The sequence below is a fragment of the Cherax quadricarinatus genome, chromosome 21, assembly GCF_038502225.1.
Source record: "Cherax quadricarinatus isolate ZL_2023a chromosome 21, ASM3850222v1, whole genome shotgun sequence".
In the NCBI taxonomy this organism is placed as follows: Eukaryota; Metazoa; Arthropoda; class Malacostraca; order Decapoda; family Parastacidae; genus Cherax; species Cherax quadricarinatus.
The window spans coordinates 10,064,040-10,089,903 of record NC_091312.1 but is presented as its reverse complement, the minus strand read 5'-3'; the positions used below and the strand labels follow the sequence as shown (position 1 = coordinate 10,089,903).

Below are 25,864 nucleotides of genomic sequence, written 5' to 3'. Positions count from 1 at the left end.
ATTCTGGACCCTATTTGGAAATTGGTATCTTTTGAAATTTGTGTGAAATTGGCAAAATTGCTAAATTCTGACCACTGTATTGGATAGTTGAAATCAGTAAATGGGTGGTTTCTTGCACTCATTCAATAGAAAAAATGGAGTTCTAAGATAAGATTTTGTTCGGATTTTTAACCCCGGAGGGTTAGCCACCCAGGATAACCCAAGAAAGTCAGTGCGTCATCGAGGACTGTCTAACTTATTTCCATTGGGGTCCTTAATCTTGTCCCCCAGGATGCGACCCACACCAGTCGACTAACACCCAGGTACCTATTTGCTGCTAGGTGAACAGGACAATAGGTGTAAGGAAACGTGTCGGAATTTCCACCCGCCGGGAATCGAACCCGGGCCCTCCGTGTGTGAAGCGGGAGCTTTAGCCACCAGACCACCGGGCCACCCCCAGTTATGATTTTTGTCGACTAGTACACTGGAATTGGCCGAAAATAGGGTTCAAAGTGGGAAAAATCGCCGATGTGTAAACATCGTTGAGACCGCTAACTTTGCGAGAGCATAATTCTGTAAGTTTCCCATCAAATTTCATACTTTTGGTGTCATTATGATCGGGAAAACATTCTCTATCTTTTCATAAGAAAAAAAATATTTTTTTTTTTTAAATTTGGCCGACCCTGAGAACAAGTCTCTGAGAGGGCCTGTCGACCCTCAAAGGGTTAAACTTCTGCCATTCCTGAAATATTACTGCCTGAACCATTACGTATTTGTAATATTGATTTTATTATGTGCAACTTCAGGATTATTATTCTTAAAAACCTCCACCTTGACTACCTCGCATTAGTATTAAGATTAAATAAAATTGTAATACAGTTAACCAATGCTTACTATCTTGTCTAGTTTTAAGTACTTACTGTGTACTATTATCTGTCTAGTTTTAAATAGTTACTATGTATTAGGATTAGTCTGCCTGAAATGCCCTGGCATGATAGTGGCTTTCTTTGTACTTAGCAAACCAAAAATTGTAATTACACATTGTAACCTTTACGAAGAAAAAGAAATAAACCTTTATCTTTATTGCTCCCGGCATTTTAGTTGACTTTTAAAACACGCAGGGCTTACAGAGGAAAGATTCTTATTCCGCTTCCCCCATGAATATGAAAGGAAAATAATAAGAATACGAACGATTAGAAAAAAAAAAAGAAAACTGAGATGAGCGTGTATACATAAATGTATACATACATGCATGTGTAGTGTGACCTAATTGTAAGTAAAAGTAGCAAGATATACAGTGGTCCCTCGTTTTTCGTAATTAATCCGTTCCTGGAGCCGTTACTATAAACGAAATTTACGATTTACGAATCAATTTTCCCTTGAGAGTCACTGGAGTCCTGTCTCCCAAACTAACTGTGGAGAGAACTCTGTTTCTGGCATTTCTTTAACACTTCCCTAAAATGGCCCAAGACTTTGTCACTGTACATGTTGCCAACCTGGCTTGCAACAACCTTGTTAGGGTGATGTTTCTCCATAAAGCTTTCCATCTCACCCCACATAGTAAAAATCTCTTTAATTTCTGAAGAAGGCATCTTCTTCCATCTCTCTTCCTCCTCCTCTGCAGCAAGATTCTGAGCTGCGATGTGTTGCTCTTCCTGCTGAAGCTCTTGCAGCTCCTCAGTGGTGAGCTCTTCATTGTGGTCTTCCACCAATTCTTCCACATCCTCCAAACTCACATCCAACCCCATGGAACTCCCCAGTGCGACAATTGATTTTACAACAGACATAGGCTCATTAGGGTCAGTCCCAAATCCTTCAAAATCCCTCTTGTCAACTCAATCTGGCCACAATTTTCTCCAGGCAGAGTTCAAAGTCCTGGTAGTCACTCCCTCCCAAGCCATACCTATAAGGGTTATGCAGTGGAGGATGCTGAAATGTTCTCTCCAAAATTCCCTTAGGGTCAAGTGAGTGTCTGTGGTCACAGTCAAGCACCTGTGAAACATTGCTTTTGTGTAGAGTTTTTTAAAGTTTGCAGTAACCTGCTGGTCCATGGGCTGGAGGAGAGGAGTGGTATTCGGGGGCAAGAACTTTACTGTGATGAACCCAAACTTCTCGAAAATTAGGTCATCCAAGTTTGGAGGATGAGCAGGTGCATTGTCCATTACTAGCAGGCACTTGAGATCCAATTTCTTTTCCAGGAGATACTCCTTCACACTAGGGCCAAACACTTCATTGAACCACTCGACGAAAATTTCCCTCGTGACCCATGCCTTACTATTAGATTTCCAAAACACACACAATTTACTCTTCATAACATTGTTTTTCCTGAACACTCTGGGATTTTCAGAATGGTACACTAGTAATGGCTTCACTTTGAAATCCCCACTAGCATTAGCACAGAACATTAGCGTCAGCCTGTCTTTCATAGGCTTGTGTTCTGGCATTGCCTTTTCCTCTTGTGTAATGAAGGTCCTCTTTGGCATTTTCTTCCAAAAGAGGCCTGTTTCGTCACAATTGAACACTTGTTCAGGTTTCAGTCCTTCAGCCTCTATGTACTCCTGGAATTCATGCACATATTTTTCAGCCGCCTTGTGGTCCGAACTGGCAGCCTCACCATGCCTTACCACACTGTGTATGCCAGTACGGTTCTTAAATCTCTCAAACCAGCCTTTGCTGGCCTTAAATTCACTCATTTCACCACTATTTGCAGGCAATTTCTTTACCAAATCTTCATGCAACTGCCTAGCCTTTTCACAAATAATCGAAGTCATAAGAGTATCTCCTGCTAATTGTTTCTCATTTATCCACACCAATAATAACTTCTCAACCTCTTCCAGTACTGGTGATCTCATTTTTGTCAGCACAATTACTCCCTTTGCAACAACAGCATCCTTTATTTCCTTTTTCTTGGCCACTATGGACCATAAGGTTGTGTAGGGTTTCTTATACATCTTGGACAGTTCGGCCACACTTGTACCACTTTCATATTGTTCAATGATGGTTTTCTTAAATTCAATCGTATTTCTCACCTTCTTTACCACAGGCTTGGCACTAGGAGCCATGGTAGCTTATTTAGTACTTGCAAGCACTAAAATAAATGGAATATTATGAAATATTTCGCTGGAGCACGTGAGGGGACCTTCGCTCACTGGTAAACAATGCCAGACTGGCTGCCGTCCCGGCTCATGCCGTGGGTACGCGTCCCGGACCAACTATGACCGCGAGTCAACCTATGAAAAGTGAGTCCACGTTTATACGAAAATACCCCTATGATTGGCGAATTTTACGATTGCCGGGAACTACGAAAAGCGGGGGACCACTGTACCTGTTATCTTGTGTGTTTATGAGACAGAAAAAAGACACCAGCACTCCTACCATCATGTAAAACAAATATAGGTTTCTGCCTTACATTCATTTGGCAGGACAGTAGTACCTCCCTGGGTGGTTGTTGTCTACCAACCTACTATAATTACAGTACAGGCATACTACTTTGCTAATATGGCAGGTTAGGTTCCAGACCACCCCTTAAAGCAAATCACAACCTTCTTTTTCACTTGCCTAAAAATATGTTTACACTATCATTTATTAAATGTGCAATAGCACTAGGCCTAAAAAATTATGCAAAAGTAAAAATAAATAAAAAAAATGCTCGATTCAGCTTGGAGTCAGCTGATGTGTGTGTCACTGCCGAAGATAATAAACATGAATGTAATTGAAAAGCACTATGTCTTTAATGATATTTAAAGGCTGTTTCTTTTTAGATGCATAATCCACATTTGTAAATTTTCCTATAGTGTATTTAAATGTCATGATAATTAGCGTAGGAATTACAGTTTTAAAAAGAACAGGAATTATATAAATTTATTTTTTCATTTCACATTGCTGTATCAGAGCATTTTTATATCAGATCATTTTTATTTCTACATCTAAATGGAGTGCATGCGAATGATTTTATTTTGTTACTATTATTAAAATGACTTGTAAAAGGTCTCTAGAGTTTATATGAGCACTTTAACCCTTAAACTGTCCAAACATAGATCTACATTTTTTCAGCATTTGAAAGTATGTAAAAAAATAGATATTTTTTTTTTTTACATTGTGTAAAAAAAAATTTGACATAAGTTTTTTTTGTTGTTATACAGTATTTGAAAATATGTAAAAAAAACGTAGATCTACTTTTGAAGCACTACGCATGTGAACATAGATCTGCTTGGACAGTTTAAGGGTTAAGAAACCTTTCGATGTGCACTATTCTGTTATCAGAAAGAGAGAAGTGGAGAATAAGTGATTAGGTTTTTAATTTGTTTTAGAATGATTACTGTGAAGAATAATGTATAACAATATCTTGTACAGTGGTTCCTCGCTTTTCGTAGTTCTCGGGAATCATAGATTACGCAAATCATAGGGATATTTTCGTATAAACATGGGCTCACTTTTCATAGGTTGACTTGCGAGTAATAGTTCGTCCGGGACACGTACGCACGGTGTGAGCCGGGGCAGCAGCCAGTCTGGCATTGTTTACCAGTGAACGAAGGTCCCCTCACGTGCTCCAGCGAAATATTTCATAATATTCCATTTATTTTAGTGCTTGCAAGTACTAAATAAGCTACCATGGCTCCAAAGAAAGCTCCTAGTGGCAAGCCTGTGGTAAAGAAGGTGAGACATACGATTGAATTTAAGAAAAACATCATTGAACAATATGAAAGTGGTACAAGTGCAGCCGAACTGGCCAGGATGTATAAGAAACCCTACACAACCATATGTTTCATAGTGGCCAAGAAAAAGGAAATCAAGGATGCTGTTGTTGCAAAGGGGGCAACTATGCTGACAAAAATGAGAACACCAGTACTCGAAGAGGTTGAGAAGTTATTATTGGTGTGGATAAATGAGAAACAATTAGCAGGAGATACTCTTATGACTTCGATTATTTGTGAAAAGGCTAGGCAGTTGCACAACGATCTGGTAAAGATATTGCCTGAAAATAGTGGTGATGTGAGTGAATTTAAGGCCAGCAAAGGTTGGTTTGAGAGATTTAAGAACCATACTGGCATACACAATGTGGTAAGGCATAGTGAGGCTGCCAGTTTGGACCACAAGGCGGCTGAAAAAAATGTGCATGAATTCAAGGAGTACATAGAGGCTGAAGGACTGAAACCTGAACAAGTGTTCAGTTGTGGCAAAACAGGCTTCTTTTGGAAGAAAATGCCAAAGAGGACCTTCATTACACAGGAGGAAAAGGCAATGCCAGGACACAAGCCTATGAAAGACAGGCTGACGCTAATGTTCTGTGCTAATGCTAGTGGGGATTTCAAAGTGAAGCCATTACTAGCGTACCATTCTGAAAATCCCAGAGTGTTCAGGAAAAACAATGTTATGAAGAGTAAATTGTGTGTGTTTTGGAAATCTAATAGTAAGGCATGGGTCACGAGGGAAATTTTCGTCGAGTGGTTCAATGAAGTGTTTGGCCCTAGTGTGAAGGAGTATCTCCTGGAAAAGAAATTGGATCTCAAGTGCCTGCTAGTAATGGACAATGCACCTGCTCATCCTCCGAATTTGGATGACCTAATTTTCGAGGAGTTTGGGCTCATCACAGTAAAGTTTTTGCCCCTGAATACCACTCCTCTCCTTCAGCCCATGGACCAGCAGGTTATTGCAAACTTTAAAAAACTCTACACCAAAGCAATGTTTCACAGGTGCTTGACTGTGACCACAGACACTCACTTGACCCTAAGGGAATTTTGGAGAGAACACTTCAGCATCCTCCATTGCATAACCCTTATAGGTATGGCTTGGGAGGGAGTGACTACCAGGACTTTAAACTCTGCCTGGAGAAAATTGTGGCCAGATTGTGTCGACAAGAGGGATTTTGAAGGGTTTGGGACTGACCCTGATGAGCCTATGTCTGTTGTTAAATCAGTTGTGGCACTGGGGAGTTCCATGGGGTTGGATGTGAGTTTGGAGAATGTGGAAGAATTGGTGGAAGACCACAACGAAGAGCTCACCACTGAGGAGCTGCAAGAGCTTCAGCAGGAACAGCAATAGATCGCAGCTCAGAATCTTGCTGCAGAGGAGGAGGAAGAGAGATGGAAGAAGGTGCCTTCTTCAGAAATTAAAGAGATTTTTACTATGTGGGGTAAAATGGAAAGCTTTATGGAGAAACATCACCCTGACAAGGTTGTTGCAAGCCATGTTGGCAACATGTACAGTGACAAAGTCTTGGGCTATTTTAGGGAAGTGTTAAAGAGACGCCAGAAACAGAGCTCTCTCCACAGTCATTTTGCGAGACAGGACTCCAGTGACTCTCAAGGTGGTCCTAGTGGCATTAAGAAACAGAGAAGAGAAGCAACCCCAGAAAAGCAAATGGTATCTGAGGTGTTGATGGAAGGGGATTCCCCTTCCAAACTATAAACAATCCAATCTCTCTCCTCCTTCAGTCTCCCATACACTAAGAAGAATCTCCAATAAAGGTAAGTGTTATGCTGTTAATGTTTTATTCATCATTTCCCATTGTATTGTTTATGTACTACATGTATATTTCATGTAAAAAATTTTTTTGCTTTAATACTTCTGGGTGTCAGGAACGGATTAATTGTATTTACATTATTTCTTATGGGGAAAATTGATTCGCAAATCGTAGATTTCGTTAATAGTAGGAACTCCAGGAACGGATTAACTACGAAAAACGAGGGACCACTGTATGTATTTTGAAAAGGCTTCTTTGGCAATAGTGAACAATTATATGCTTATGGTATAATGAGAATGGTTTCTGCAAGTACAGTGGAACCTCGGCTTACGAATGCCCCACCATGCGAATTTTTCAGTATATGAACAGTCACTCGATCGATTTTTTGCTTCTGGATACATACGAAATTTCAGGATGCGAACTTCCCCCTCAAGGGAGGTTCCTTGGTGAGGGGCTATTGATCAAGGGAATTGGGTCTGTGCTCCACTTAAGAAACATAAGAACATAAGAAAGGAGGAATATAAGAATGGAGGAACACTGCAGAAGGCCTACTGGCCCATGCAAGGCAGGTCCTTATCTAAATGACCTCTACCCAAAGCTACCCGAGAATTAACTCCCGTACCCAATGACACCAGTCAAACCCAGCCCCTCCCACTCATATATTTGTCCAATCTCTTCTTAAAGCTACCCAAGGTCCAAGCCTCTATCACCCTACTGGGAAGATTGTTCCACGCATCTACAACTCTGTTAGAAAACCAGTACTTACCTATGTCCTTTCTAAATCTAAATTTATCCAACTTAAATCCATTATTTCTCGTTTTTACCTGGTTCGACACCCTCAGTACTTTATTAATATCTCCTTTGTTTATGCCCGTCATCCACTTATACACTTCAATGATATCTTCCCTCATTCTACGTCTCTCCAGAGAGTGGAGATTTAAGGCTTTAGGTCTATCTTCATACGGAGATTCCTTACACAGTAAATCATTTTAGTCATTCTTCTCTGTATGTTTTCTAATGAGTCTATATCCATCCTGTATTAAGGGGACCAGAACTGAACAGCATAAACTAAATGAGGCCTCACTAGTGATGTATAGAGCTGTAAAGTAACTTTTGGACTTCTGTTACTTATACACCTACCATCCGACTTACGACCGAGTTCGGTTCCAAGAAACCGGTCGTAAGTCGAAATGGATGCAAGTCAAACTTTACTACTGAATATCAACATAGCATTTTTGTAATGACTTTATTTTATTGTTTTACTTTGGTATTTCATGTTTTACTTTACTTTTTATGCTGTTAGTACTGTATTTTATACTGTAAGGTTTAGGACAAACACTTTGTACAACACAAATAGTTGTTTATTTCCCAGAAATTTGGCAAAAAAAACATGGTCGTAAGTCGAGCAGGTCGTAAGTCGGATGGTAGGTGTACTTCTTGGGATAAATCCAAGTACAGTGGTTCCCCGCTTTTCGTAGTTCCCGGCAATCGTAAAATTCGCCAATCATAGAGGTATTTTCGTATAAACATGGACTCGCTTTTCATAGGTTGACTCGCGAGTCGTAGTTCGTCCGGGACGCGTACCCACGGCGTGAGCCAGGGCGGCAGCCAGTCTGGCATTGTTTTCCAGTGAGCGAAGGTCCCCTCACGTGCTCCAGCGAAATATTTCATAATATTCCATTTATTTTAGTGCTTGCAAGTACTAAATAAGCTACCATGGCTCCAAAGAAAGCTCCGAGTGCCAAGCTTGTGGTAAAGAAGGTGAGAAATACGATTGAATTTAAGAAAAACATCATTGAACAATATGAAAGTGGTACAAGTGTGGCCGAACTGTCCAGGATGTATAAGAAACCCTACACAACCTTATATTCCATAGTGGCCAAGAAAAATGAAATAAAGGATGCTGTTGTTGCAAAGGGAGTAACTATGCTGACAAAAATGAGATCACCAGTACTGGAAGAGGTTGAGAAGTTATTATTGGTGTGGATAAATGAGAAACAATTAGCAGGAGATACTCTTATGACTTCGTTTATTTGTGAAAAGGCTAGGCAGTTGCATGAAGATTTGGTAAAGAAACTGCCTGCAAATAGTGGTGAAGTGAGTGAATTTAAGGCCAGCAAAGGCTGGTTTGAGAGATTTAAGAACCGTACTGGCATACACAGTGTGGTAAGGCATGGTGAGGCTGCCAGTTCGGACCACAAGGCGGCTGAAAAATATGTGCATGAATTCCAGGAGTACATAGAGGCTGAAGGACTGAAACCTGAACAAGTGTTCAGTTGTGATGAAACAGGCCTCTTTTGGAAGAAAATGCCAAAGAGGACCTTCATTACACAAGAGGAAAAGGCAATGCATGGACACAAGCCTATGAAAGACAGGCTGATGCTAATGTTCTGTGCTAATGCTAGTGGGGATTTCAAAGTGAAGCCATTACTAGCGTACCATTCTGAAAATCCCAGAGTGTTCAGGAAAAACAATGTTATGAAGAGTAAATTGTGTGTGCTTTGGAAATCTAATAGTAAGGCATGGGTCACGAGGGAAATTTTCGTCGAGTGGTTCAATGAAGTGTTTGGCCCTAGTGTGAAGAAGTATCTCCTGGAAAAGAAATTGGATCTCAAGTGCCTGCTAGTAATGGACAATGCACCAGCTCATCCTCCAAACTTGGATGACCTAATTTTCGAGGAGTTTGGGTTCATCACAGTAAAGTTCTTGCCCCCGAATACCACTCCTCCAACCCATGGACCAGCAGGTTATTGCAAACTTTAAAAAACTCTACACCAAAGCAATGTTTCACAGGTGCTTGACTGTGACCACAGACACTCACTTGACCCTAAGGGAATTTTGGAGAGAACAATTCAGCATCCTCCATTGCATAACCCTTATAGGTATGGCTTGGGAGGGAGTGACTACCAGGACTTTGAACTCTGCCTGGAGAAAATTGTGGCCAGATTGTGTCGACAAGAGGGATTTTGAAGAATTTGGGACTGACCCTAATGAGCCTATGTCTGTTGTAAAATCAATTGTGGCACTGGGGAGTTCCATGGGGTTGGATGTGAGTTTGGAGGATGTGGAAGAATTGGTGGAAGACCACAATGAAGAGCTCACCACCGAGGAGCTGCAAGAGCTTCAGCAGGAAGAGCAACACATTGCAGCTCAGAATCTTGCTGCAGAGGAGGAGGAAGAGAGATGGAAGAAGGTGCCTTCTTCAGAAATTAAAGAGATTTTTACTATGTGGGGTAAGATGGAAAGCTTTATGGAGAAACATCACCCTAACAAGGTTGTTGCAAGCCAGGTTGGCAACATGTACAATGACAAAGTCTTGGGCCATTTTAGGGAAGTGTTAAAGAGACACCAGAAACAGGACTCCAGTGACTCTCAAGGTGGTCCTAGTGGCATTAAGAAACAGAGAAGAGAAGCAACCCCAGAAAAGCAAATGGTACCTGAGATGTTGATGGAAGGGGATTCCCCTTCCAAACTATAAACAATCCACTCTCTCTCCTCCTCCAGTCTCCCATACACTAAGAAGAATCTCCAATAAAGGTAAGTGTTATGCTGTTAATGTTTCATTCATCATTTCCCATTGTATTGTTTATGTATTACATGTATAATTCATGTTAAAAAAATTTTTGTTTTAATACTTCTGGGTGTCAGGAACGGATTAATTGTATTTACATTATTTCTTATGGGGAAAATTGATTCGTAAATCGTAAACTTCATTTATAGTAACGGCTCCAGGAACGGATTAATTACGAACAACGAGGGACCACTGTAATCTGTTAGTCTTGTTGTGCACACTAAGGCACTGCTGTCTTGGCTTTAGGTTTCTGCTTACCATGACTCCCAAGTCTTTTTCACATTCTATATGATCAAGCTCTACTTCACCTAGATTATAGCTTCAAGGGTTATTTTCATTACCAAGGACTAGTACCTTACACTTATCCACATTGAACTTCATCTGCCATTTTTCAGACCAAGACATTAATTTGTCCAAATCCTCCTGGAGTTTATTGCTATCCTCCTCAGAATGAATTATACGGCCTATCTTTGTATCATCAGCAAATTTGCTCATGTCACTCGTAATCCCTTCATCAAGGTCACTAATGTAAATTATGAACAAGAGAAGGCCTAAGACTAATCCCCATTCAGATTTCACCCCATTAATGGTAGCTCTGCTTTCTATTGGTAAGCCATGCCTCTATCCATGCTAGAACTTTACCTCCTATACCATGAGCTGCCACTTTTCTTAAGAGTCTCTTGTGAGATACTCTATCGAAGGCTTTACTAAAATCCACAACTCTGGCACAACACTGGTAAGGATGGATACATTAAACACACTCGTTAATGGCTGACTAAGCTCCATCCTGCATTCCTTAAGAACCCTGGAAAACAACTCATTGGGTCCCGGGGACTTATTTTGCTTCAGTTTGTCTATCTGTTTAATAACCATGTCCCTCGTGACAGTAATATTAGTTAATTTAAATTCATCAGGAACTAAATAATTGTTAATTACTGGAATCTTATTTACATCTTCCTGTGTAAAAACCGACAGAAAATAGTCATTAAATAAGGAACACATTTCCAGTTCGTTATCCGTCAGCTGTCCATTCCCAATTTTCAGAGGTCCTACTTTTTCCTTCACCTTCGTCCTATACACTTGAAAGAAGCCCTTTGGATTAGTCTTTAATAATCCTGTGATAAATGGTTTAATAATTCTATTAATAATCCAATTCAATCATGTGCAAGTCTCACTCATGTATTTATCCAACCTAATTTTGAAACTACCCAGGGTTTTAGCTTCGATAGAACCTTGGGTAGCTTTAAAAAGAGGTTGGACAAATATATGAGTGGGAGGGGATGGGTATGATTGGTGTCGTGGGTACATGATAACATTAGAAAGGAGGAACACTGCAGTAGGTCTGTTGGCCCATACTAGGCAGGTCCTTCACAGATTCAACCCACTAACAGGATAAGTGTAACCAAGCAATAAGCGTTGACAATTCTATTTACTCATGACTGTGTGCTAATGGAAGTACAGGAAGCTGACATCGAAGAAATGCTGAACACTGACCATGATGCACCTCTTGTGCATTCTTTGAGTGATGATGAAATTAGATGAATTGTGATTTATAAATAAGCCGTAGAGTTGATATTAGCATCATATCGAAGTATTTGTTCATGCCTCCTAAGAGCAGAAACTCCGTTGGAATGGATTAATGCCATTTCAATTAATTTAAATGAGGAAAATTGACTCAGCATACGAACAAATTAGGATACGAACGAGGTCGTGGAACAGATTAAATTCGTAAGCCAAGGTTCCACTGTACTCTATATAACCTCATGACTGTGTGCCTACTAGCTAGTGGTAATAGTGGTTACATCAGCATGAGTGAGAATAAGAAAAAATTGGAGTGAGATTAATAAGTTGACAAAGCATAAGGAATGATTGGATTTGACACACTCTTATATGCATGTGAAGAATGGGTTTTAACCCTTAAACTGTTCAAACATAGATCTACGTTCACCTGCGTGGCACTCCGAATATTTTGAAAAATAAAAAAATCGTTTTTTGTTTTTAAACTAAAGAGGTCAATTTTTTGTGTGGTATAAGACCAAAAAAAAAAAAAATAGGACCAGTACTTACCTAGATATAAAACCATGAAGTTGGCTCTGGATGCTCACCTAACGGCAACATCCAGTCCTGCTGCTTGCAGAAGTGTTGCCAATTTACCTTTTTTTCTCATTTTTATTTTAATTTATATAATTTATATGTTCTGATAATTAGAATTTATAATAGTTCTTGTAATTTCATAGCCAATCTTTGTTCTGACACTAATATTATGTACTGAAATAGTACTCAAATAGTAACAATCACACTGACAGTTGAGCATTTTCACCTGCCTTGGTCATTGACTATTGTCTAGAAATATATACAAAGTGTTTATAGGTCCCAGCAATGTTTTAGACACGCTGGAGTATGAAACCCCTTGAAGAATGGTGTTATGACAAGGGTCAGATAAGTGACAGCCAGTGACATTTGATGAATGGGTACTGCTGCAGGGAACCTTGCCTTTATATGTTTTTGCTCTTGCACACAAACATGTCTTTGTATATCTGTCTGCCTGTCTGTCTGTCTATCTGTACATCTGTCTGTCTGTCTGCCTAGCTCTGCTTATCTGTCTGTCTAGTTCAGCTTATCTGTCTTTCTGTCTTCTGTGTGTGCCTGAAGTATAATATGAAACTCTTTGAAGAATGGTGTTATGACAGGCATCAGATAATAAGTGACATTTGATGAATGTGTGCTGCTGGAGGGGGGAACCTTGCCTTTATATATTTTTACTCTTGCACACAAACATGTCTCTGTCTGTCTGTCTACCTGTCTGTGTCTGTCTATATGTACATCTATCTGTCTGTTTATCTGTACATCTATCTGTCTGTTTGCCTAGCTCTGCTTATTTGTCTGTTTAGTTCAGCTTATCTATCTTTCTGTCTTCTGTGTGTGCCTGAAGTATAATATGAAACTCCTTGAAGAATGGTGTTATGACAAGCATCACATAACAAGTGACATTTGATGAATATGTGCTGCTGGAGGGGGGAACCTTGCCTATATATGTTTTTACTCTTGGACAAAAACATGTCTCTGTATGTCTGTCAGTCTATCTGTCTGCCTGTCTGTCTGTCTGTCTATCTGCCTAGCTTTGCTTATCTGTCTGTCTAGTTCAGCTTATGAAGAATCAAATACAAAATGGGAATTAACACAGTTATTTTTTGCTGATGATACTGTGCTTATGGGAGATTCTAAAGAAAAATTGCAAAGGTTAGTGGACAAGTTTGGGAGTGTGTGTAAAGGAAGAAAATTGAAAGTGAACATAGAAAAGAGTAAGGTGATGAGAGTATCAAATGATTTAGGTAAAGAAAAACTGGATATATTGGAGAGGAGGAGTATGAAAGAAGTGAATGTTTTCAGATATTTGGGAGTTGACGTATCAGCAGATGGATTTATGAAGGATGAGGTTAATCATAGAATTGATGAAGGAAAAAGGGTGTGTGGTGCGTTGAGGTATATGTGGAGACAAAAAATGTTATCTATGGAGGCAAAGAAGGGAATGTATGAAAGTACAGTAGGGCCCCACTTATACGGCAGGTTAGGTTCCAGGCTACCGCCGTAAAGCGGAAATCGCCATAAAGTGGAACACCCTTTTTTTCCACTTATAAATGCATATAAATACTAGATAACAAATTTACACCAACATATATTAAGTTTGCAATAGAACTGGCATTAAAAAACAATAAAAAAGTAAAATACACATATAGTACACTCATTACTTACCTTAAAATATTTGTAGTCTTAATCTAGGGTGAGATGAGTAGTATTTATTGTAAGAAATCAAGTGCGGTATGTATGGTAGCCAGCCAGGCTACCATACCAGGCCAACCCACCCACACATACTAGTCTATGATATTTAAGCATCCCAGAGCGATAAAATGAATATACAGTTCGTTCATTACTTACCTTAAAATATTTGTAGTCTTAATGTAGGGTCAGGGGTGAGTAAACGAGATAAAACGAATAAATGAGAGAGAGAGAGAGAAAAAAAAAGAAAGAAAGAAATGAGAATGAGTACATGAGGGAGGACAGGTGCAGAGTTATGTAAACAAACCAGGCGAACGCAAGTTTTGTAAACAAGCCAGGCATACACGTATGGCTTGTGTACAAGTTACATTATGCACAAGTTGTCTCTACATTGATATATTAGAATAAATAAAGAGGAACTCTCCCATTCTCATGTAACACCATTTTTAGAAGATATGATGATCTGAGTGAAGGCAATGGAAGCAAGTCATGCTGACTTTTTTGGGTTATCCTAGGTACTTTACACATATGCTACTATGTATGATAATCTATGTAACTATATTTGTGTATACCTGAATAAACTTACATACGAAGGGAATAATTTTCTACAGTTACCCCCAGTAACACATTTTCTCTTATGTTGGACTAGAGAAAATGTTATTCTACTGTGGGGTGTATTTATCATCTTTATATGTTATATATCGTGTTTATTATATAATTTTGAAGAAATATCATAGATGGATTAACGAAAATATGTATATTAACGTAATACACGACATTCAATGAGACTCGGTGATTATATTGTTCTAACTAAACCTCATGAAACACCACTGCATCCCACTGATACAGCTAGCAAGATAAACGACTTCTTCTCAAACATAGGATCTAATCTCACCAGTAAAATCCCACGTACCAATGCCCGTGCCGGAGACTACCTAGATGGGAATTTCCCAAATTCCTTCTATCTTGTACCAACTGAGCCCACAGAAGTCACCGCAATCATAAAGTCACTTAAAAATAACTCGGGGAATCTGTCTCACGTCCTACCACTATTGTACAAGCGAGCGGCCCATGTCCTTTCGCATGCTATTACATTACTTTTTAACAAGCCACTAGAAACTAGCACTTTCCCGACACAACTCAAGACAGCAAGGGTTACACCAACACATAAAGGTGGTGACCCTACAGATGTAAACAACTATAGGCCAATATCAAACTTACCATTGCTATCCAAAATCTTCAAGAAACATGTGCACAGGAGACTATATTCATTTATAACGTCACAAAACATACTCAACCCCTGCCAATTTGGATTCAGGAAAAATAAAAGCACTAATAATGCAATTATGAAAATGCTAGACCTGCTTTACACAGCATTGGACAATAAGGAATATCCGCTAGGAATTTTTATTGACCTAAGAAAAGCGTTTGACACAGTAGACCACGGCATCCTACTCCACAAAATACCCAAAACCTGTAAACCCCATATTGTAACCATTATAGAGAATAAACTTGAATTGAATTGAATTGAATATGGTGTCTCGAGACATAAGACACTCTTCCTGATTTTAATGTGGACCTGCATGCCAGCACAGTGTGTAAGTTTATTTAGGTACAGGTATACATAAGTATAATTATCAGAGTATACATAAAATATGAAATAACTTAAAAACACTTGAAATTTTGGGGTTTCTAGACATAATGGAGAGACTTAGTGCTTAAGGATCTCACAGAGAATGTCAACAAACCGGGTGGGGCATGGTGACTGTATTAGAAAGTCAGGTGGGGCAAGCTGTATAGAGAGTTTTGGTCATAATTTGAAATGACCGCATTAGCAGAACGCTCTAAAGCGAAATGCCGTAAAGTGGGGCCCTACTGTATAGTGGTACCAACACTCTTATATGGGTGTGAAGCTTGGGTTGTAAATGCTGCAGCGAGGAGATGGTTGGAGGCAGTGCAGATGTCCTGTCTAAAGGCAATGTGTGGTGTAAATATTATGCAGAAAATTCGGAGTGTGGAAATTAGACGAAGGTGTGGAGTTAATAAAAGTATTAGTCAGAGGGCTGAAGAGGGGGTTGTTGAGGTAGTTTGGTCATTTAGAGAGAGTGGATCAAAGTAGAATGACATGGAGAGCATGTAAATCTGTAGGGGAAGGAAGGCGGGGTAGGGGCTGTCCTCAAAAAGGTTGGAGGGAGAGGGTAAAGGAGATTTTGTGGGTGAGGGGCTTGGACTTCCAGCAAGTGTGCGTGAGCATGTTAGATAGGAGTGAATGGAGACGGATGGTTTTTGGGACCTAACGAGCTGTTGGAGTGTGAGCAGGGCAATATTTAGTGAAGGGATTCAGGGAAACCGGTTATTTTTATATAGCTGGACTTGAGTTCTGGAAATGGGAAGTACAATGCCTGTACTTTAAAGGAGGGGTTTGGGATATTGGCAGTTTGGAGGGATATGTTGTGTATCTTTATACATATATGCTTCTAAGCTGTTGTATTCTGAGCACCTCTGCAAAAACAGTGATTATGTGTGAGTGAGGTGAAAGCGTTGAATGATGATGAAAGTATTTTCTTTTTGGGGATTTTCTTTCTTTGTGGGTCACCCTGCCTCGGTGGGAGACGGCCGACTTGCTAAAAAAAAAAAAAATCTACAAACACTGTATAGCACTTGGCCCAGAGGCGTCACTAGGGTTGGTGTCACCCGGGGTAGCATCTTTGGTGTCACCCCCATGAAATCCAAGGGCGGGGGGATGGGGATAGTAAACTCCAGTTACGTTAGTACTGCATGCCCAGTAACTAATGTTTAGCAATGAGAATGTTTAACCCTTAAATGGTCCAAATGTATATATATGTTCACTCGAGCAGTGCCCCGAATATTTTGAAAAAAAAAAAAAATATTGTTTTTTTTATAGAAAAAAAGAGCACATTTTTTTAAGTGTTTTAGAATAAAAAAAAATTAGGGTCAGTGGTTACAGAGATATGAGGCCGAGAAGTTGGCACTGGATGCTCACATGATGGCAACATGGAGTCCTGCCACTTGCAGAAGTGTTGCAGATATACTTTTTTTTTATATTTTTCATATTATGTTATATAATTTTTATGTTCTGCTAAATACAATTTATAATAGTTCTTGTCATTTCATAACCAATCTTTGTTCTGACACTAGTATTAGGTTCTGAAATTGTACTCAAATTGTCACAAACACATTGACAGGTGGACATTTGCACCTACCTTGGTCATTTACTATTGTCTTGGAATATATACAGAGTATTTATAGGTCCCAGCAATGTTTTGGATATGTGGAAGTATATAATAATGAGGAGGAGGAGAAGAAGGAGGAAGAGGAGAAGGAGGAGGAGGAGGAGGGGAGAAGGAGGAGGGGAGAAGGAGGAGGAGGAGAAGGAGGAAGAAAAGGAGGAGGAGAAGAATACGTAATAATAATAATAGGTAATAATAAGTTCCCTTGAAGCATGAAAAACAAAGTCCACCCCTGACAGTGACATGATAAGATGAGATAACATCTAATAAGAACTGAGGTTTGATGAGCATACACGAAGGTGAGGGAGGGTGCAGCAGATAAGAAAAAAATTAGAGGTTACATTTGATGAGCATTGTCCTCACTTTGTTTTCGCTGGTACACAAACATGTCTGTCTGTCCATTTGTCTGTCTGTCAAGCTCCCTGTCTATCTGTCTATCCATCTAGCTCTTTGTCTCAGAGAGAGCCACAAGACTTCATCATCACATTTACTCACATCTTCAAGCAGCGTATAGTACTTTGTCTGGATTTTTTGGGTTATCCTAGGTAATTTGTATTACATATATTTGTATTTATGTGTACCTGTGAGACAGAGATAGACAGAGACAGATTGAAAGAGATAGACAGAGACAGATAGACAAAGGCAGAGACAGACAGATAGACACAGACACAGATAGACAGAGACTGATAGAGACAGATAGACAGAGATCGACAGACCCTAAACTTGGGGTTAACATCACGTTCCTCTTAACCCTTTGACTGTCACGGTCGTATATATATACGTCATGGGAGATACCGTGTTTGACGTATCTATACGCATAAATTCTAGCGGCTTCAAATCAAGAAAGCTGGTAGGCCCACATGTGAGAGAATGGGTCTCCATGGTCAGTGTGCACCATATAAAAAAAAATCGGGGAACCAGTGGTGCATTGTGGGAATGCCATTTCAGTCATCCTTTTTCAGCATGTCTAGTGGTAAGAAATATGTGACTCCCCAGCAAATCTGGGACTCTTCTCTTCCCAAGTGATGCTCTAACACAGATGGAAGTGTCAGTGAAGATCAATTTCATGATTTCGAGGTGTTTGAGACCAAAAGCAATGGAGGAGGAGGAGGAGGAGGAAGAGGAGGAGGAGGAGGAGGAGGAAGAGGAGGAGGAAGAGGAAGAAGAGGAGGAGGAGGAAGAAGAGGAGGAGGAAGAAGAGGAGGAGGAAGGAAGAGGAGGAGGAGGAAGGAAGGAGGAAGAGGAAGGAAGGAAGGAGGAAGAGGAAGGAAGGAAGGAAGGAGGAAGAGGAAGGAAGGAAGGAGGAAGAGGAAGGAAGGAAGGAGGAAGGAAGGAAGGAGGAAGAGGAAGGAGGAGGAAGAGGAAGGAAGGAGGAGGAAGAGGAAGGAAGGAAGGAGGAGGAAGGAAGGAGGAGGAGGAGGAAGGAAGGAGGAGGAGGAAGGAAGGAGGAGGAAGGAAGGAAGGAAGGAGGAAGGAAGAAGGAAGGAGGCAGAGGAGGAAGGAAGGAGGAGGAGGAGGAAGGAAGGAGGAGGAAGGAAGGAAGGAGGAGGAGGAGGAAGGAAGGAAGGAAGGAAGGAAGGAAGGAAGGGAGGAAGGAAGGAAGGGAGGAAGGAAGGAAGGGAGGAAGGAAGGAAGGGAGGAAGGAAGGAAGGAAGGAAGGAAGGGAGGAAGGAAGGAAGGAAGGAAGGGAGGAAGGAAGGAAGGAAGGAAGGGAGGGAGGAAGGAAGGGAGGAAGGAAGGGAGGAAGGAAGGGAGGAAGGAAGGGAGGAAGGAAGGGAGGAAGGAAGGAAGGGAGGAAGGAAGGGAGGAAGGAAGGAAGGGAGGAAGGAAGGGAGGAAGGGAGGGAGGAAGGAAGGAAGGGAGGGAGGAAGGGAGGGAGGAAGGAAGGGAGGAAGGGAGGGAGGAAGGAAGGGAGGAAGGAAGGGAGGAAGGAAGGGAGGAAGGAAGGGAGGGAGGAAGGGAGGGAGGAAGGAAGGGAGGAAGGAAGGGAGGAAGGGAGGGAGGAAGGAAGGAAGGAAGGAAGGAGATGGAGGAGGAGGAGGAGGAGAAGGAGAAAGAGAAGGAGAAGGAGAATAAGAAAGAGAAAAAGAAGAAGACGAACAAACATTTGTCTGTCTGCCAAGTTCCCTGTCTATCCGTCTAGCTCTGTCTCAGAGAGAGCCACGAAACTGTGTCATCATCACGTTTACTCACATCTTCAAGCAGAGTATAGCACTTTGTCTGGATTTTTTGGGTTATCCTAGGTAATTTACAATATGTATACTTGTATTTATGTGTACCTGTGAGACAGAGATAGACAGACAGAGAGAAAGAGAGAGACAGATTGAAAGAGGTAGAATGAGGGAGAAAGATATTTAGATAGAATGGAGGGGAAGCAGCATCCGACCCCATTGTTTTGACAGGCGGTAGGAGGAGTGAGTAATGAGACAATATGTCATTTTGACAGCTGCCCACTCCTGACTCAAAACAATTATAAGCCACACACTCGCACCCAAGACAAGCTTGCTGAATGGTGATAATAGCAGTTTTATGAAAGTATCTAGTGACTATATATGTGTATATATATTATAGAAACAAGAAACAAGAAGGGAAGGCAGGAATGAAGGAAGGACTAGATGAAAGGAAGGAAAAAAGTAAGGAAGGACAGATGAAGGAATGTAGGAAGAGAGGTGGAATGCCCTCCAGGTAGGAAAGGAATGAAGGAAATTAGGAAGGAAGGAATGATGACACACGACCATTTACCTAGGATAACTACATAACACAACTGCCTGCTAATACTTTGAAGAAAACTGCTCAGACGAGGTATTTGTCTTTGCACATAAAAAAAACTTCCACAAAAATGCACACACACTGATTTTATGTGTGAGGAGTGTGAAACACCATTGTGTATGACACCATGTTTTATGTCTGAGGAGTGTAAAACACCATTGTGTATGACACCATGTTTCAAAGAGTTCCACAAGCTGCAGAACTTCTAGGAATATGTTCAGTGACTGTATATTGGTATATATATATATATATTATAGAACAATAGTAATAAACAATTTTTTGTATTGTTTGTTTTTGTAAACAAGTTTTGTAAACAATATATTGATAATTATGTTTGTGTGCTTATTGTGTTGTATACAACGAGTGTATATATGTACATTGCACCTTACTTTGGTCTCATAGGCCACATAAGTTATGTGAAAAAATAAAATAGTGAAAAAACAACAAACCTTCAAATACAAGTAAACCAAAGTTTACCGGTGAGCGGCAGTCGCCGCTGTTGCCATACACGGCTCATTTTCTGCAAACTTCATGCCTCTATATCTCGGTAAGTACTGATGGGAAAAATTTTTTTTTTGGACTAAAACAATCAGAAAAATAATCTTAACATTTTCATAAGAAAAAATAATTTTTTTTTTTTCGAATATTTTGCGACACCAGGAGACACTTCAGGATTGGGCCTTTCGACAGTCAAAGGTTTAAAAGAGGAGTGTTAATATGACATTACATCAGTGAGTCTTTGGTGTTTGCTGCACACTGTTTGCTCTAGCTGGAGCTCAATTTAACTGACACTCCCACAAGGTACTAAGTGGTCCCAGATTTTTTTAATACTGCACACACCGAGTGTTAAAACCCATTCTGTGCTGACCAGGCATCTCGGGTCATTCGTGCCAAATTTGGAGGGAGGAAAATTAAAACGTATATATACGTTTGGGGCACTATGCGTAAGAACGGATATATACATTTGGACCGTTTAGGGGTTAAGGGCCATAAACTAAACAGGAGGATACTTCTCAACTTCATTAATGATAAAATAAATAATTGTAGTAATATTGAGGAAACATAAACTCAAATACCACTTTCAAATCAAATCAAAGTTTATTCTCTATAAGGATTACAATGCAGGGTTTACGGATTTTGGTTATTGTGTGGTTTACATGTAGTAAAATACTAATTACAGAGGGGGCCACTAGAACACCTAGCATGGCTAGGCATTTCGGGCAAACTTAGACTAATTCTTAACCCTAAATTGTATCAAATTGTGGAGTAAGTTGACTAAATACTAAGTGACAAATACTAATTTGTGAGTTTAGCAATGTGAATGCTTTTGTTTTGGCACAATACGTAGTTTCTATATTGGAATATCACAGGCAAACTTATGACTAGTTAGGAATCATTATTTTAAGATTAGGATACATATTTCTATGCTTATAGTCAAATGGGTGAGTGAGTGAGTGTAAATGTGGACCACCAGGTGGTTTTTATGTAGTTAGTGGATGGGGTGTATCAGGGAGATAAGATGTTTTCTAACAGTAGTTTTGAAGGTGATGAATGTGTCTGCTGTTCTAGAGTTTTCAGGTAGAGTGTTCCAGATTTTAGGGCCTTTGACATACATTGAGTTTTTGTAAAGGTTTAATCGGACACTGGGAATGTCGTAGAGATGTTTGTGTCTGGTGTTATGCCTGTGGGTCCTGTCACAACTATCAAGAAAGCATTTTAGGTCAAGGTTAATATTGGAATTTAAGGTCCTGTATATGTAGATTGCATAGTAGTAAGTGTGAATGTTCTGAACAGGGAGTAAGTTTATATCTATGAAGAGTGGGGGGGGGGGTGTTGCCAGGGATGGGAATTAGTGATTATTCTTATTGTAGCTTTTTGTTGGGTTATTATTGGCTTTAGGTGTATTGCTGCAGTTGATCCCCAAGCACAAATAGCATAGGTGAGGTATGGATAAATGAGGGAATGGTATAGTGTGAGAAGGGCATTTTGTGGCACATAGTATCGTATCTTGGAGAGGATCCCAACTGTTTTGGATACTTTTTTTGATATGTGTTGGATATGGGTGCTGAAATTCAGGTTGTTGTCGAGGTATAGGCCTAGGAATTTGCTCTCATTATGTCTGGCAATTAGAGTGCTGTCGATCTTAATGTTAAGTTGCGCAGCACCTGCTCTGCTACCAAACATAATATAGTAGGTTTTGTCATTGTTAAGTGTAAGTTTATTGGCTGTCATCCAAGTTGATATTTTGAGTACAAGCAACAGATCCTACATTTATTCATCTTCAACAATGCCCCTCCCCCCAAAAAAAAAAAAAAAAAAATGAAAAATAAAGAAAAACATTGCAATATCAGAGAAACACTAGCTCTGATTTGACCTTGAGTACAGGTAACATTTCAGCAAATCTGATCTTACATTTCCTTGCCTTCAATCCTGCAAAATCATCTATCACATCATCACAATCAATGATTTTCCCTATATTGGCTATATAGAAACGAAGGATTCCTCTCTTATGTTCATTGATTTATCTTCATTGATTTATGTAAAGCTTTTGATACAGTTGACCATGATTTGTTGCACATAAAACTATCACACTTTAGTATAAGACGGCACCCCCTCAACTACCTAAAGTCATACGTTAGCAACAGAAGCCAATATGTGTACACAAATGGAGCAAACTCTTCCACACAGCCAATTACAGTTGGTGTCCCACAGGGAAGTGTCCTTGGCCCTCTTCTCTTTCTTATTTACATAAACAACCTACCAAATGCATCGCAACTACTCAAACCCACACTATTTGCAGATGACACTACATATGTCTTCTCACCCAAGCCCAGTCATACTAGCCAATACTGTAAATACTAAATTACAAAAAATATCTCCCTGGATGATGATTAACAAACTTACTCTCAATATTGACAAAACCTACTTCATTCAGTTTGGGAACAGAACTACAGATGCTCCTCTTAACATAATGATAAACAGATCACCTATCACAAAGCTCACAGAGGGAAAATTCTTAGGAATCCACCTTGATAATAGACTCATACACATGTACAACAAATTTCCAAGAAAATTTCCAAGACCGTAGGCATACTATCGAAGATACAGTACTGTGTTCCACAATCAGCCCTCCTGGCCCTATATCACTCACTCATTTACCCCTATCTCACCTATGGAATTTGTGTATGGGGCTCAACAACAATAAATCATTTCAGACCATTAATTACCCAACAAAAGGCTGCAGTCAGAATGATAACAAATTCCCACTCCAGGCAGCATACTCCACCAATATTCAAAACTCTAAACTTACTCTCCGTACAAAACATCCATACTTATTATTGTGCCTACTGCATACATAGAACATTAAACTTGGATATAACCCCTCCCCTCAAACTTCTCCTTACCAACCTCAACAGAGCACATGACCATAACACAAGGCACAGATGTTTCATGTCCATCTCGCACTATGTAAAAACTCAATGCACATAAAAGGCCCAAAAATCTGGAATTTATTACCTGTTAATATAAAAGAAACACTGTCTGTTTATGAATTCAAGACTTCTTAAAAACCACTTACTCACAACTAAATAGATGTTGAATAACTGTATCTCATAAATGTATAACCTGTGACCCTATCAAACTGTGTTTTTTCTTTAATTACATCACCCTGCCTTGGTGGGAGACGGCCAACTTGTTGAAAAGTAAAAAAAAAAAATTACCTAATAGAATACTCCATTCTTGTGAATGCACAGTAACTCATCTAATGACCATATGACCTGTTTCTGCACTACAAATCATTGATTTTACTCAATTTGATCGGATTATATTATACATTGTTATGCTACAAATTTATACAACTTTAATGCTTCTTATCTGAAATACATGTACTCATTTGTACTATGTGTTGTAATTTGTTTACTGTAATTTTTACCACTGAATATATCATTGCTTAGTTAATCTTAAATTAATTTTAAGCCTGTCCATAATGCTCTGCATACAAGGGACTTTCGGCATGTACACCCAATCACTACATTTCTTTGTACAACTATGTATCATGTCCAAATAAAAATAAAATAAATAAATAAATAAATAAAAGAATGTTGGTGCAGCACTGTTTTGGGCATTAGTATCACCTTTTTTAGAGGCTCTATGATGTCTTCCCCTAAATGGTGCCACCCGGGGTGCCCCCCCTCCTTACGATGCCACTGACTTGGCCTGGAATTTTTGAGTTATCCTAGGTAATTTACATTATGTATAATAACTGTACTTATGAGTACATGTGAGAGACAGAGATATAGACAGACATATACAGACAGAGACAGCCAAAGTCAGCCAGCCAGCCAAATACATTAGAACATAAGAAAGAAGGAACACTGCAATAGGCCTACTGGCCCATGCAAGGCAGGTCCATGTCACTCCCCGGCTTAGACCAATGACCCACCGAGTCAGGTCACATCCACTGAAGGAAGGAGCATGGCATCTGACCTAGTAGCACAAGCTGGTCAGGTCTTAACTCACACCCACTCATGTATTTATCTAACCTATTTTTACTTTCCTTTTAAAATGTGAGTGTTAATATGACATGACATCAGTGAATCACTAGTGTTTGCCACACTATTTGCTCTAGTTGGCACTCAGTTGAACTGGTGTTCCCACAAGGTACTAAGTGGTCCCCGATTTTTTTCATACTGCACACACTTGAGTGCGCAGACCCATTCTTTCATGTCTAGGCGACTCAGGCCTTTCACACCAAATTTGAAGGAATGAAAAATAAAACTTTGATCTACGTTCGGAGCCCCCCGCACATGAACGTAGATCTACGTGTGGACAGTTTAAGGGTTAAATGTTGCAGCATGGAGGCTGGAGGCATTGGAGATGTGTCTCAGTGCAATGTGTGGTGTGACTATTATGCACAGAGTTCATAGTCTGGAAATTAGGAGGAGGTGTGGGATTATAAAAATTATTATCCAGAGGGCTGATGATGGGTTATTGAGAGGATGGGTTATTAGAGAGGATGGTGCAAAATAGGATGACTTGGAGGTTTTTAAAAATCTGTAGTGGAGGGATGAAGGGGTAGGGGTCATCCTTGGAAAGATTGGAGGGAGAGGATAAAGGAGGTTTGTATGTGAGGGGCTTGGACATCCAACAGACAAGCACAAGTATGCAAGATAGGAGTGGAGGCAAGTGATTTTTATAACTTGACATGCTGTTGGAATATAAGCAAGGTAATATTTATGAAGGGATTCAGGAATAATCGGTTAGCTGGATTTGAGCGATTTGGTGAATAATGGTGAAAGTGTTATTTATTTTCAGGTCATCCTACTTTGGTGACTGAGAGATTGAACACCTTTAAATTACATTCACTAAGGAAGCCCCCTCCTCCCCCCCATGCTGATATGACCATTACTACTGCTTCATCATTCCCCTACTTTCACCTCACCTCTGTATTAGATTGCTAAAGCCTGATGTGTATGCAGAATCTCCCAAATAACATTAGTCAGATGTTGCATATGTATCTTATAGAAATTTGCTTTTTACGTATTATATAATTTACTGCTTACTTTAACATTTCTCTATAAAGCAGAGTATACAAATTAGTTGAATAATATTTATATACAGTATATGAAATTAGTTGATGAAAAATAATAAAATTTGTGAAGCAATTTTGATTTTGGCAAAGACAATGCTCTTATGTGTTGTCTTTACTAGTAGACTTTGCATAGTTTTTTATATCAAGTACAGTGCAGTATTCATTTGCAGATCAGCGTCGACGCATTGTCATTCCATGTCTCCACAAACCCTGCGCTAAACCAGCTGTAATAAGCTTTTGTCACTCTCTTGACTACTATCGTGCTAAGGGATATTGGAACTATTGGGAAAAATTACGAGACTCCTTAACTTATCAGCCACAGATTGCATCCAGGTATGATTTCAGTATCAGTGACATAAAATCTGCATCTCTACTCTATTTCATATTTTGAAGTGCTTCATAATTCAATAATTTATACATTGATTATGAAAAATATTTACTCAACGAGTTTCACATAAAAAAAA

The 25,864-nt window shown here is 39.7% G+C and overlaps 1 protein-coding gene across 11 annotated transcripts in view; it reads left to right on the top strand.

Moving 5' to 3' along the window:
• The window catches only part of Myd88 (myeloid differentiation primary response protein MyD88), a 129,900-nt gene that overhangs the window by 78,643 nt on the left and 25,393 nt on the right, over positions 1–25,864 (top strand). For all 11 annotated transcript variants that reach the window (XR_011392261.1, XM_070087217.1, XM_070087213.1 and 8 more), the window contains one exon: positions 25,571–25,733. Coding sequence is in view for 10 of the 11 variants with exons in the window: in XM_070087217.1 (XP_069943318.1) it covers positions 25,571–25,733 (163 nt within the window). In the remaining variant the exon portion in view is untranslated. The remainder of the gene's footprint in view (positions 1–25,570; positions 25,734–25,864) is intronic.